General features: G+C 39.3%; 1 protein-coding gene across 1 annotated transcript; it reads left to right on the top strand.

Moving 5' to 3' along the window:
* Nucleotides 1–392: 392 nt before the first annotated feature.
* On the top strand, nucleotides 393–10,387 carry LOC310941652 (cAMP-regulated D2 protein; the record flags this gene model as incomplete). Its single annotated transcript, XM_083906850.1, has 8 exons — nucleotides 393–878; nucleotides 1,380–1,581; nucleotides 1,824–1,957; nucleotides 3,712–3,839; nucleotides 4,289–4,407; nucleotides 4,905–5,045; nucleotides 6,316–6,488; nucleotides 9,935–10,387. 8 exons carry the CDS (start codon nucleotides 393–395, stop codon nucleotides 10,385–10,387), a joined length of 1,836 nt encoding a protein of 611 aa, XP_083762976.1.
* Between the last annotated feature and the right edge of the window lie 4,617 nt (nucleotides 10,388–15,004).

Below are 15,004 nucleotides of genomic sequence, written 5' to 3'. Positions count from 1 at the left end.
AATATAACGTTTTTGTGATGTTTTTTTTAATTTTATTTTAACAACAAATAATTAATTTAGTCTTTTATACTGACAGTTATTCTTGCACAATACATGTTCCGTGACTTGTGTCCATTTACCTTGTGACTACATTAAGCAAAGGAAAGACGACTTGCTGTCCATTAGCGATCCTGCATCACAGTCTGTGCCCAGTTGTTCATGGTCTTCTGGACGTTGCTCAGCTAACAGACAGAGATGTTATTGTCTGATAAATCTTAACAAGCAAGTGGCTTAATTAGAGTCACAAGTGCTCACTCTCTGGAAAGATTTTCAGACTGCAAGCAACTTAACTCAAGTCATATTGTGATCTGAGCAGTCAGGTCTGACCAAGTATGAGAGGTTTCTAAAGCGACATGGAGAGCTGGTACTATTTGCTGCTGCTGTGCACCCTAGGTTTAGTCCTGATCTCTGGAGAGCAGACGAAAAATGATGATGACATTGACCTTGTGAGGTTTCTGAGAAATATCCACCCTGCGGTGCTGGTGAGAGACGAGCCGTTTGTTATCAACCGACAATTTAGGAAAAACTCCCTCAAGGACCTGGAATTCCTGGGGGTCTCCTCAGTTACCGAGGAAACCAAGGACAAGCCAGTCAGTCAGGACACAAATGGGACACCTGGACCTGTGGTGTTAACCAAAGATGGGCAAATCAAGGGGATTACAGTAGATAAGGCCCATATATTCTATGGGATACCATATGCAGACCCCCCGACCGGGGCTTACCGCTGGAAGCCCCCCAGACCTGTGACTCCATGGCCACGGGTTAAAGATGCCTCCTTCCCTCGGCCGTCATGCATGCAGGCATGCAGAGGACCTATCACAGAGGAGTGCCCTCGGAAAGTAAGGAACAATTTCAATCACATTATGTTTCAGAACACAAGGATGTGTTTGCAATTTTAGTCAAAATGATTGAGGCATTTACTCTCTCCAGTCAAAATGATGATCTACAACGTCATCTATTGTATCTTCCTGTACAACTGTAGTTAAGAAACACTGAGGTGAAGCTACTCGAATACACCCCAAAAATATTTGTTTAAAGTTTTGTGGGTGTAAGTGTTGCTTCTTGACATGTAAGCAATGATATGACTGTGAACAAATCTGTTTTGTATTTAATTTAAATATATCTGGACTCATTTTCTTACTGCAAACAATGTCTACCATCCCGTACGAAGATATCACAAAGAAAAGGTGCAGTTCCACAGGTGACCCATGGGACAATGTCAATAAAGCTACATTCACTCAAGATCATTTAAACTGTAATCATGAGCAGCAGTGTCTGGAACTGGTCAGCCTACTTGACTACTACTTTCATAAAATACTAATGTTAACTAACCATTACAGGTCAGTGAGGATTGTCTCTACCTGAACATCTTCATCCCTCTGGATGTGGACTTCAGCTCCCCTCTGCTGAGACCACTGCCCGTCATGGTTTGGATCCATGGTGGAGATTTTATTGCTGGTTCTGCCTCCAAACCGCTCTATGATGGACGCTTCATCAGTAACTTCACCCAGACTATAGTTGTGAGCATGGAGTACAGACTGGGTGAGGATGTTTGGTCTAAAGCTAGAACACATTAACAAGAAATACATGGAGTGTTTGTTCTTTTGTTCTTGCACTGAAGCTGTTTTGGTAAAGGTGATAAGCAGGCATTATGGGCCTGCCATTGTTTTAAATGGCTGAGCCTGTTGGTGGTAATTTGAACGTTAATTTTAGAACTTGGAGGAAAATCAATGTCTTGCTGCACTTAATTATGTGTTGCTGATCATGTGAGCTGATTCCTTCAGGGGCCTTTGGATTCCTCGTGTCTGGCAAGGACCCTCACACCTCTGCCACAGGGAATTATGGGATCTTGGACCAGCAGGCAGCTTTTCTTTGGGTCCAGCGAAACATTGCTGTGTTTGGAGGTGATCCTAGCAAGGCAAGCAATCAGACACACACACACACACACACACACACACACACACACAATAAAGATAAGACCACAGTGATTCAACACTCTATATGTAATTAACTTTCTTTTCAAGCAAAAATGCTGAACATTTTCCAGCTCCATTTTCTACAACCATAAGGATTTGCTTCCCTCATCTCAATGTAATATATGAGAATTGAACAAATCATAGAATATTTAGGTTGAGCAGACAAAGCCTGGTTAAATTTTGATTGACATGTTTCTCAACTTATTTTGACATCTTACAGACCAGGGATGGGCAACTTTGATGATAAAGAGGGCCACAAAAGTTTCATCCTCACTGCCAGAGGGCCAGACCCTCCCGTAAATTCCCAGAGGAATGGAAAATGGGACTTGGGTAGCATTCTCCAAACTCCCCTCTCAGTGCACTTTGCTTGAAAGAAAGTGTCTGACTGAAGTTTGCAGAGTTCCAGCTGCAACTCTTGGGGCTGCTCAATAACAGCAGCAGAGAGAGGATCAGTGAATAATACAAGTTGCAGCTGCATGGCATAAATATCTTGATAGCAGATAAAACTGCTAATTTCTTTGCTACATTTAGCCTGGGCTAATAAAAAGGAGTTACGCTCATTCATAACCATATTACTACAAGCTGATCAGCAGAAAATACATTTTACTTACATGATGCATTCAACTTGCAATGACAAGTTGAAATCCATTACAGCTGACACCAAACACATTGGCGTGTCTCTGAATTACGTAAAAAGATTCTGTAAAGACTTAATTTATAAATTATATATTTTATGCACTATGCAATGCATCAGAAGGTATTAAGACGTTTTCATTGTTTTTCACATTTTCCATTGTTACAACCTCATACTTAAAAGGTAGAAATCCTGTGTAATGGTGAAGGGAAAACAGAGCTGTAAAAAAAACACATTGACATGAGTTAGTGCTATGCCACTTTACTGGAACTTTTTAAAAGTGTCCTCCGCGTGAGTATGACATGTAGAGCAAAAACCAAGACACAAAGTTATCAGTGTTCAGAGACATTTCTATAATTGTCTATGAATCTATTTAATCAAGAAAAAGTTGACTTGTTAGAAACCTGTGCTGTGAAGCTATTGCTCAAATTATAGAGGTTTAATTGCTGAAGCGCAGGTCGCTAATGTGGTATTTAATTCATAATAATAATAGTAATAATACCTTTATTGGTATAGCACCTTTACAGTATACAAAGTGCTTTTACATTACATAACAATAGATACACACATAAATACAGTATGAATAAAACAAATTTAAAGTGTTTACAAAGAAAGACCAGTCTAAAATAATTGTTTTAAGAAGTGATTTAAAAGAAGACACTGATTCAGCAAGCCTTATCTCCGTGGGCAGGAGCAGGGCCGTTCCAAAGCCGAGGCGCCCTGATGGAGAAGGCATGGTCACCCCTGGTTTTGAGCCTTGGCCTCGGAACAGTTAATAGAGACCCACCTTAAAAGGTGGGTCTTTAAGAGCCTTAAAAGTGATCAGTAAAATCTTAAAATAAATTCTAAAACGGAGTTTAGAATTCTGAGTTCTGAACCAGCTGGAGGTGGGAGAGGGATTTGTGGTTGATGCCGGTTAGAAGGGAGTTGCAATAATCTAAACGGGAGAATATGAGAGCGTAGACTACTTGTTCTAGGTCAGGTGGTGATTTTTCGTTCGATTGATTTGATTCATGGCAGACCTTTGTGTTTTGTTGAATAACGAACTCATGTTGTTTGCAGGTGACAATATTTGGAGAAAGTGCAGGTGCCCAGTCAGTGAGTCTCCACCTGATGATACAGAGCAGTAAACCTCTGTTTCACCAAGCTGTTCTGCAGAGTCTTCCTTTCTCCATCCCTCTGAAGACCAGGTAAACATCACTGATGCTTTTCTAATCCCTTAAAAAATATTGAGTAATTGTCATTGCCAAATTCTACAACTCTGACCTTTTTGTCTAAAGTCAAAGACAATGATACAAGTTTTCACTGCTTTTATTCTTTACGGACATCTATCTCAATTCCAGGGACGTCTGTGTGTGTGTTATTCGCATATCTCTCAAACCGATGATTGATTTCAAACTTGACATTGTGTCTTGCTATGGGCACGAGTAAGTGCAGTGCCAAGTTGATGTTGTTTGGATAAGTAATGCACAAGATATCGTTAAATATATTGGTAAAAAGAATGTGCCAGACGATGAACGCAGTGCTTGACTGTGCAACAGTAACAATGAGCGCTCAAACACACCAAACAACAGATTTTTCACGGGACACTTCCTTCTATTTTAGTTATAATATTTGTTCCTCGGTGCTTCCTTCTCAGACATGATGCCCTGAAGCTGGGGAAGGACTTTGCCAAACAGACCAACTGCTCTGTGAGCGACACCATCTGCCTGCTGTCTCTCACTTCACAGGCCGTCCTCGCTGCCCAGATGAAAACGAGTAGGATGCTGCAAACACCAGCTCACACTCTCCAAATTTGGAACAACTCTCAGGGCTGCCCACGCAGTTACATAAGGAGTAAAAGTGTAGCATGTATATCTGCAAAAAGATAATGAAAGACGTTATTTCATCCTGATCCGCGGCATGCTAGAAACCAAAATGATGAAAACAAAGGGACACTGAGCCTATAAAAGGGCGTTGAGAGGGATTTTACTCTCTCACAGCACAAAATGACTGTAATATATCTGCAGAGTTGACAGGGTTATATGTCAGTATTATGGCCTCTGTTATTGCATCATCAGCTGCTGTTTTCTGCCAGTGTGAAAAATCTGGAAGAAAAGAACATTTGAGATGTTGAAAGTAAACACAAAACATAAAAAGGTTAATATTAATCCTCCTACCTGATATAAAACCATTTAATTCTTTCTGTTAGATCTCTGCTCAAGCTTACTTCTGTGTTGAAAATATTTTTAATTCGATCGTCTTTTCGATCTCAGGTTCTAAGATCGTGAACCCGTTCAGATTCCTGGAGGTTTTTGAGACGTGGGGTCCACATATCGATGGAGAGTTGATAAAGGAACAGGCCATCACCGCATTCCTCAAGGGCCACTGGCAAAAAGAGAAGCCAATGCTGTTGGGTAAGACTCAGTGAGAGAAAATGGCTGTGTGCCTGGAATTTATTTATTTTTTTATTTATTCTTCTACTTAACCACATTTCAGTGGGAAATACAGTATGTCTCCTACTTATAGATATATGCAAGAAATAGGGGTAGGACAAAACCCATCTCTCTGGTGGGAGAAAGTTAAGGTATACAATATTTTTTACAGCATGTTATTTTCTCCTTGTCACCTTCTCTTCAAAAAAGCAGACACACTTTCAATCTCCACCTTTTGCCAACACACAAAGTAAACCAAATTGGTTCAATGTTTATAAAATATAATTTACATATATATACTGTATGTATATACATACATACATACATACATACATACATGTATTGTTTAAATAAATGTGGTTTGATTATATCTGTGCTTTATATTGCCTTTGCTAGTCTGAGTAGTTTTATATTAAGATATCAAAACCGTTAGTGTGGCCCCAAAACCGCAATGCATACCGAACCGTGGGAAAACTACTGTTGCATCCCTAATATGTATATATATATACACATATATATGTATATATATATGTGTATATATAAATATGTATGTGTATATATATATACACACACATATACATATATATTAGGGATGCAACGGTATTCGGTACACCCTGTTCGGTTCAATACGCAATGGCAAACAGCGGTATTTCTAATCATCAGAGGGAGGAGTTGTAAAGATTTATGGCCACAGCCAGAAATGACTTCCTGTGGCGCTCTGTGGTTCATTTAGGATTAATCAGTCTCTGACTGAAGGTGCTCCTCTGTTTGACTAGAGTGTTGTGGAGAGGGTGAGAGTCATGCTGTAGTATCGCCCTCACCTTTGACAGCATCCTTCTGTCTGACACTGCTGTCAAAGTGTCCAGCTCCATCCCCACAACATCACTGGCCTTCCTGAGCAGCTTGTTGAGTCTGTTGGCATCTGCTCCTCTCAGTCTGCTGCTCCAGCACACAACAGCAAACAGAACAGCACTGGCCACCACAGACTCATAGAACATCCTCAGCATTGTCCGGCAGATGTTAAAGGAGCGGAGCCTCCTCAGAAAATAGAGGCGGCTCTGTCTCTTCTTGTAAAGGACTTCAGTGAATATGATGTTGATGTTTGATGTATGATGTTTTGAGAACTAAGCAGCTTAATGCACCAATGTGGAAGGATCAAAACATTAAGACAATCAGAAACAGAACAGGTTGTGTGAATGAATAGTGACAGGAAGGCAACAGGAAGGCACTGACTCCATTTTCTTTCCTACAGGTACAACCTCAGAAGAGGGGGTGCTCTTTGTGTATGGTGTCTTCACCAAGCCGGTGTCTGCAGTGGAGTCCACCGTGTACATCACTGCTATCTTTAAACAACACGCTCTGCGGGTCCTGCACAAGTACCTGCACCTGTACAGGGATGCTGATCGCAGGGACATGCTCGCTCAGGTAAAACCAAGTCTCTTTTATTTCCAGTGTCGCTGATGCTCGACTGCAGATACAACCAAGCAAATGTTTCAGTCATAGTAGAGGGGAGAAGGCCCTAACAAGGTTAGTTAATCATTTGATTGGGGAGCCAATAAACACTTATGTAGAGGTAATGCTCATCACATCTTTATTCTATAGAATGAATCAGTGTTCTTCTGTTCCACTTATGAAAAGGATTGTTTTTATAAATTCCTTATCGAAGTTCACCCTCACAGATAAAATATATAAGGGTTAGTTATTCAAAGTCGCAACTCCCTTGTGACAGGACACTCTTTCACAGCTTAGAGATGATGTAGTATGTAAAGTTTGTGTGAAAAGACAAATCGAGTCAGATCAGACGGAGGCAAATTATATAAAATGATTATTCCTCCATTTGATGTGGCTTTGTCTCCTTTGTCTCCTCATCAGTAACTGTCAGGAAAATGTCAGCCAGTTTGCAGCTGGCGGACAATATGCCTGTCATTTATGAGAGGCGGTGTAGGCGACGTGCAAAGCACATTTTCAGGCACAAAACACTGTCTGTGTTCAAAGAAAGTAAAGTATCTTTTGTTTAAAAAGCAGCATTCAGAATAGCACATGGATTTTGTTGAGCGAGCTGCCAGTGTGGGGTTTTCTACGACGATTCTTGAAAATCCCAGTAGCCAGTGGGTGGTAATTGATACCAATTTTTGGCCCATATGTTAATCAGTTTTCTTTTTCCTCATTCTGATAAAATACATCTGTTTATTGGCCACATTATTATGTGTGGATGATTCTATCTGGGGCCCTGCGATGGACTGGCGAACAGCCCAGGGTGTACCCTGCCTATCGCCCAATGTCAGCTGAGATAGGCACAGCACCCCCTGCGACCCTCTGGTGGAGGATGAAGTGGTAGATAATGGATGGATGGATGGATTCTATCTGGTTTGAAACCCTTTCAACTTGTCTGCCACTTGTCTGGTAACATATTTTCTAGGATTTACCTACAGAGGGAGCTATGGTTCCAGCTTTTCTCAGTCTGACTGTGACAGACCACTTTTTTTCTCTTCCATCATTTGTATGGGTGAAAAATGTGGCCCACCTGGAGTCAGGGAGTGAGTCTGTTTGAGATGCAGCCTGACTGCTCTCACTAAGAGACGCTATCTACAGTGACAGGAGAGATGGTCTGAGGAATAACAAACGAAGTTCAAGTCAGAGAAGGCTGGCAGAGGAAGTATTAATGCCAGACTTCTTGTTTGTTTTTCGCTGTGAGGCGGAAGAGGAGAATGACTCATGATGACACTGAGGCAGAAGAACGCCTTCTTGTATTTCCAATTTAATGTGATGATGGCAGCCTCGGGGGGTCAGGAGGTGACTCTCCGGTACACGCTTAACATTCAGTCTCAGTTCACAGCGCAGTAAATAGATGATAGAGTCACAACTGAAGTCTGCCTGCCTCACACACTCTCCCTCCCTCACACCAACCTCTGACATGTCTTCATAAAGGACACTTCTCCTGGGGACCAGGGCATCAACACAAATGATGTGGATTCAAGGACAAGCTCACATGACAGGGATCCTCTAAGCCTCCTTGTACGCAGCTGACTGAATTGATATATCACATCAAGAGTTTCGGCCAGAGAAGCCAGTGCACTGATTTTCAGCAGTTAATTGGACACAGGATTCATTTCAAATGATAAGATGAGCTCTTTGCAGCCCTTTCATAGATATTTTTAACCCTAATTTCAGAAAGATTTGACAGTAAGAACATGCATATGAACTGGATCACCTGCTTTTACTGAGTGGGCCACATGTGTTTTGCTGCTAGTGGGACATGAGATTTCATCTTTTTTGCCAGTGTGGGAGCCATGTTTCATATTCACGTTTCAACTATAACTTGAATAACACCTGGAATGTGCTTTGAATATAATATTACTGTAGTGATATATTAACATCTGCAGTATATAGTATACTCTTACCCATACCTCCTTGGCATTGAAAGGTACAGTTTCACTGATGGCAGCAGTATAACTGGTATTTGCTATAGAGTTTACAGTAGCTGGCTTTTGTCAAATCAGACAGGGTTGTCCTTGTTCCTACTGAAGCGGCTCTTATTGGTTGGTTGGGCTGATGACATAGTAAAACCTGGAGCAGGGGACAGTGGCATCGACCCTCTGTGAAGCTCAGAGCAGAAATGTGACGAGGAGCAGCTGGTGACACAATGAATGAAGGCAGCAGCATGTGTTCTTTCCATTCGTTTCCCTCCTTACTATTCTTCTGTCAGAATAGAAGCATAATAATTCTATTCTAACTGATTTGCAACCTTTGATTACACATGCTCCAAGAAATCTAAAGCTGTAGTTTTAAGATTCCGTTGCTTGATTAATCATGGGTGTGTATTTCTTTTCTTTTTTTCAATCTAACACACAGTAAACTAATCAGCCATATTCCATTCCCTTTAAAAGCCAGTCAAGTTTTTATTGTCAGTAAGTAGCCAAAGCCTCTCAACTGAGGAAACTGTGGAGAAATCTGACTAAGTGTGAAGTAGCAAACTTACAAAGATGTGTTTCACTTGGTACAAACATAATGTCCTCACTGTTCATGTATAATGTGGGCTTGTTAAAGGATTAATACACTCATGTCCCTGCAAATGTGCAGCAGTGTGTGTCTATCACCTTCCATCAGCCTGTTTGTGCTCAGGTGTCAGATGTGTGGGCGCAGGTTGTGTACTACTGAAGGAGACACACTGGTTTCCAGGTAACAGTCTATCTGCCCTCTCATTTGCTTCCTCCTAAACAAGAGAGAAGAATATTATCATTAGCGTCATTGTTGTGACTTGATTTGCTGTTCTTGTTATCAGCCCTTTTCGAAGTAGATGACTCAATTTAGTTTTACTTCTTTCTTCTCCACCAAAACACTGCTTTTGAGCATTATCTGCTGACATTATGAGCAGTATTTGCTGACATTAGCATGTTGACATATACGCATGATGGCAATATGCTGATGTTTGAAAGTTTTTCATCTGCTCGCCATTTTTGTACAGCATGTTAACGTCTTTTCTTTGCTCGTCGGCAAGGTCAGCAAACATATTTGAGAAATTCAGCTTCAAAGAGGCAATTTCATGCCTCTTGGATGTGATGACACGTAGAGACATTAATGATTTTTGCTTGAGTGGAAAAGTCATGGGGTCACCAAAGTCAGTTGTGTTTGTCTTTGTGGAACATGAACTAGTGTATATGGCATTTTATTGAACATACGTTGAGCTATTTCACAGAAAAAACAAAATCGACCATAAAAGGAAAAGTACGGGCAATCGCTAAATTCAAGGAACATAAAAAGAAATACAAAATGTCACGGCAATCCAACCAGTTACTGACTGACTGAGAGGGATTGCAGCCATTAAAAACACTGTTCCCTTTTCTGACTTTCTCTTCATTTTCCGTCCACAGATCGTCACCGACTATGTCTTCCTGTGTCCGTCCAGGAGGTCGGCACGTGCTGGCATATCAGTCGGCAGTGAAGTGTGGATGTACGTGTTTGACCACGTAGCATCAGACCCTCGCGTTTGGTCAGGTCTGACTTTCTGCTACCAGCATGCCTGCCACGGTGCCGAGCTGCCCTTCCTCTTCGATTCGGCCACAGTGGCCAACTTCACTATGTTGCCACAAGAGAAGCTGCTGTCCAATCGCATGCTCTGCTACTGGGGGGCTTTCGCTCACACTGGTGACCCTTCCTCACGTGCCCATCAGACATCTTTCTGCCGGGAGCAGCGTCTACCTGTTTGGCCACGTTATTCTGACACCAGTGGCTGGCTGGTGATGAACCTGACAGTGCACTCACATGCACAAGTGGGAACCAGGAACCATATATGCGACTTTTGGGACCAATTGGGCACCTACTAGTGAGGAGAGACAGCTGTGCCACTGAAATAGCATCAATAACATAGGCTTCTCTTTGTTCTTGAGCGTGCAAATTCATATCAGAAAACCTTACCTTACCATGTGCCACATGCTTTAAAAAATCTGCTTATAAATACAAAGCTACCAGAAGATGTTGAATAGTGCCACCATTTTCCATTTATTACTTAAGATAGGTAAACATCAGTAGTTCACAAAAGTTAATGAATATATGTCCTAAACACAGACAAGAGAACAAAAGAGAAGGTATTGAGGAAATGGACGTAAAAAAAAAAGGTACTTTCTGTGTGAGGTAAATGAAAACAAAGTAGATCAATTCTACTGTATGTACCACATAATACAAGAAAGAATTGAGTCGTAATTCAGTACTGTTTGTCAGATGTTATGCGAGGCTACAGCTAATGATGTGATTTATGGTTATTGTCTCTATTAAATACTTCAACAAGCAGCTACGCAATATATATAAAATATACATTTTGTGAAAGCAGATGTCAGTGTCCTGGTTGTCTAGAGAAAGAAAAAAAACACCAAGATGGTCATTTATAGAATAGACAGTGCAGTGTTTACCCCTGTGTGATTGATATTAATGATTGTGTGAAGTTTTAGCTGCAGCAGCTTAGTGAAGTTTTTGATGGTTACTCAGCATTCCAGCAACCATGTACTACATGAAATATACAATACTGTACTGGTGATAAAGTCATTAAAGTATAACATGGAAAATCACCATTCGTTGTCATACTGGTTTTTATTAAGAATGTTATCAGGTATTGTTTCCTCAATCTGTGTAACTTCTCACTGTCAATGGTCTATATATGTAGAATAGAAAGAGGCACTGATGCACATTTGTAAACGTGACAAAGAAAATAAGATGACAAAAGATAATCGGTAATCATTTGTGTCATTTCTACCTGACTTTAAACTGGGGGCAAAAACATGAAAATAAAATGTAATAACTGATGTAACTCTCAATGTATGAGCCTCAAAACTTTGCAAGAGTGTATGGCTGCAGCTTGAAACCTCTCGTCCCGTGCCCTCTCGCTTGGCGCAATGAATCCACACCCCCCGAGCTTCTAGTTTACAAGATAAATCAATAATCGCCTATGGAACCTCTTGTCTCATGGCACTGCTGCTTCTCTTGTGTGTGTATGTGCCAATGCTCCAGTACATTGAACTGAGGAGGAACTGCCTGGCTGTGACTCAGTGTTGGGGGATACTCTGGATACATGTCTTGTTATGGAGGGGAAAAATGATTATTTTGAGAGTTGAAATATTTGGAAACGAATTGCAATAAAAGCCTCATAAACGTTCTTTTCGCAAATTCATATTTTGACCTTGTGAACTTGCTGCCCAGGCATGAGATGAGAGGTGGCAAGCTGCAGTCTGAGCAAACTCAAACTTCGAGGACTGAAGACTCACTTAAATATCTGGCTGAAGCCTGCGAGCTGTAGTTCAGAAACTCCTCAGGCAAAGTACCAGCTGTGGATGAGATTGACTGTGAGATGCTGAGGACATTGCTGCACTTCCTTCTGTGCCGATGGTTCCTGTGTTTTCTGTTTAACATTAAATTAACCAGAAATACACTCTGTACATTGTTAATGTTGTAAACGACTATTCTATAATGGAATATGTACATAGGTGTATAGAGGCCCATTTCCAGTGTTCTAATGGTACACCGTGTTTGCTAATCACGTCAGAAGGCTGTTGGATGATTAGAAAACCCTTGTGCAATGATGTTAGCACAGCTGAAAAGAGTTTTGCTGGTTCTTTGACGAAAGGGCAACATTATTATTTTGAATAAAAATCCTTATTTCTAATCTTGTCAATGTCTTGACTATATTTTCTATTCATTTTGCAACTCTTTTGATGAATAAAAGTGTGACTTTTAATGGAAAACACACAAAAATCATATAGGTGACCCCAAACTTTTGAACGGTAGTGTAATAGACAATTTTTTGAAAAAATAATTGGTCCAAAATTTGACAAAAACGACATACCATACTATGTAGTACGTCATACTATACTATGTCGTCCATAATGTGACCATTTTTTGAAAAAAAACCAATGGGTCCAAAATTTGACAAAAACGACATACTATACTATGTCGTCCAAAATCTGACCATTTTTTTGAAAAACGTTTTTTTGGTCCAAAACGTGACAAAAACGTCACACTATACTATGTAGTACGTCCTACTATACTATGTCGTCCATAATGTGACCATTTTTTGAAAAAAAACAATGGGTCCAAAATTTGACAAAAACGACATACTATACTATGTCGTCCAAAATCTGACCATTTTTTTGAAAAACGTTTTTTTGGTCCAAAACGTGACAAAAACGTCACACTATACTATGTAGTACGTCCTACTATACTATGTCGTCCATAATGTGACCATTTTTTGAAAAAAAAAGATTGGTCCAAAATTTGACAAAAACGACATACTATACTATGTCGTCCAAAATCTGACCATTTTTTTTGAAAAACGTTTTTTTGGTCCAAAACGTGACAAAAACGTCACACTATACTATGCAGTACGTCCTACTATACTATGTCGTCCATAATGTGACCATTTTTTGAAAAAAAAAGATTGGTCCAAAATTTGACAAAAACGACATACTATACTATGTCGTCCAAAATCTGACCATTTTTTTTGAAAAACGTTTTTTTGGTCCAAAAGTGACAAAAACGTCACACTATACTATGTAGTACGTCCTACTATACTATGTCGTCCATAATGTGACAATTTTTTGAAAAAAAAAATTGGTACAAAATTTGACAAAAACGACATACTATACTGTGTCGTCCAAAATCTGACCATTTTTTTTGAAAAAGTTTTTTTGGTCCAAAAGTGACAAAAACGTCACACTATACTATGTAGTACGTCCTACTATACTATGTCGTCCATAATGTGACAATTTTTTGAAAAAAAAGAATTGGTACAAATTTGACAAAAACGACATACTATACTATGTCGTCCAAAATCTGACCATTTTTTTGAAAAACGTTTTTTTGGTCCAAAACGTGACAAAAACGTCACACTATACTATGCAGTACGTCCTACTATACTATGTCGTCCATAATGTGACCATTTTTTGAAAAAAAACAATGGGTCCAAAATTTGACAAAAACGACATACTATACTATGTCGTCCAAAATCTGACCATTTTTTTGAAAAACGTTTTTTTGGTCCAAAACGTGACAAAAACGTCACACTATACTATGTAGTACGTCCTACTATACTATGTCGTCCATAATGTGACCATTTTTTGAAAAAAAAGGATTGGTCCAAAATTTGACAAAAACGACATACTATACTATGTCGTCCAAAATCTGACCATTTTTTTTGAAAAACGTTTTTTTGGTCCAAAAGTGACAAAAACGTCACACTATACTATGTAGTACGTCCTACTATACTATGTCGTCCATAATGTGACAATTTTTTGAAAAAAAAAATTGGTCCAAAATTTGACAAAAACGACATACTATACTATGTCGTCCAAAATCTGACCATTTTTTTTGAAAAACGTTTTTTTGGTCCAAAAGTGACAAAAACGTCACACTATACTATGTAGTACGTCCTACTATACTATGTCGTCCATAATGTGACCATTTTTTGAAAAAAAAAATTGGTCCAAAATTTGACAAAAACGACATACTATACTATGTCGTCCAAAATCTGACCATTTTTTTGAAAAACGTTTTTTTGGTCCAAAACTTGACAAAAACGTCATACTATACTATGTAGTACGTCCTACTATACTATGTCGTCCAAAATGTGACCATTTTTTGAAAAAAAACAATGGGTCCAAAATTTGACAAAAACGACATACTATACTATGTCGTCCAAAATCGGACCATTTTTTTGAAAAACATTTTTTTGGTCTAAAACGTGACAAAAACGTCATACTATACTATGTAGTACGTCCTACTATACTATGTCGTCCATAATGTGACCATTTTTTGAAAAAAAACAATGGGTCCAAAATTTGACAAAAACGACATACTATACTATGTCGTCCAAAATCGGACCAATTTCTTGAAAAACGTTTTTTTGGTCCAAAACGTGTCAAAAACGTCACACTATACTATGTAGTACGTCCTACTATACTATGTCGTCCATAATGTGACCATTTTTTGAAAAAAAAAATTGGTCCAAAATTTGACAAAAACGACATACTATACTATGTCGTCCAAAATCTGACCATTTTTTTGAAAAACGTTTTTTTGGTCCAAAACTTGACAAAAACGTCATACTATACTATGTAGTACGTCATACTATACTATGTCGTCCATAATGTGACCATTTTTTGAAAAAAAACAATGGGTCCAAAATTTGACAAAAACGACATACTATACTATGTCGTCCAAAATCTGACCATTTTTTTGAAAAACGTTTTTTTGGTCCAAAACGTGACAAAAACGTCACACTATACTATGTAGTACGTCCTACTATACTATGTCGTCCATAATGTGACAATTTTTTGAAAAAAAAGATTGGTCCAAAATTTGACAAAAACGACATACTATACTATGTCGTCCAAAATCTGACCATTTTTTTTGAAAAACGTTTTTTTGGTCCAAAACGTGACAAAAACGTCATACTA

The sequence above is a fragment of the Microchirus variegatus genome, assembly GCF_963457635.1.
Source record: "Microchirus variegatus genome assembly, chromosome: 20".
Classification (NCBI taxonomy): Eukaryota; Metazoa; Chordata; class Actinopteri; order Pleuronectiformes; family Soleidae; genus Microchirus; species Microchirus variegatus.
This window is presented reverse-complemented; position numbering and strand designations above follow the sequence as displayed.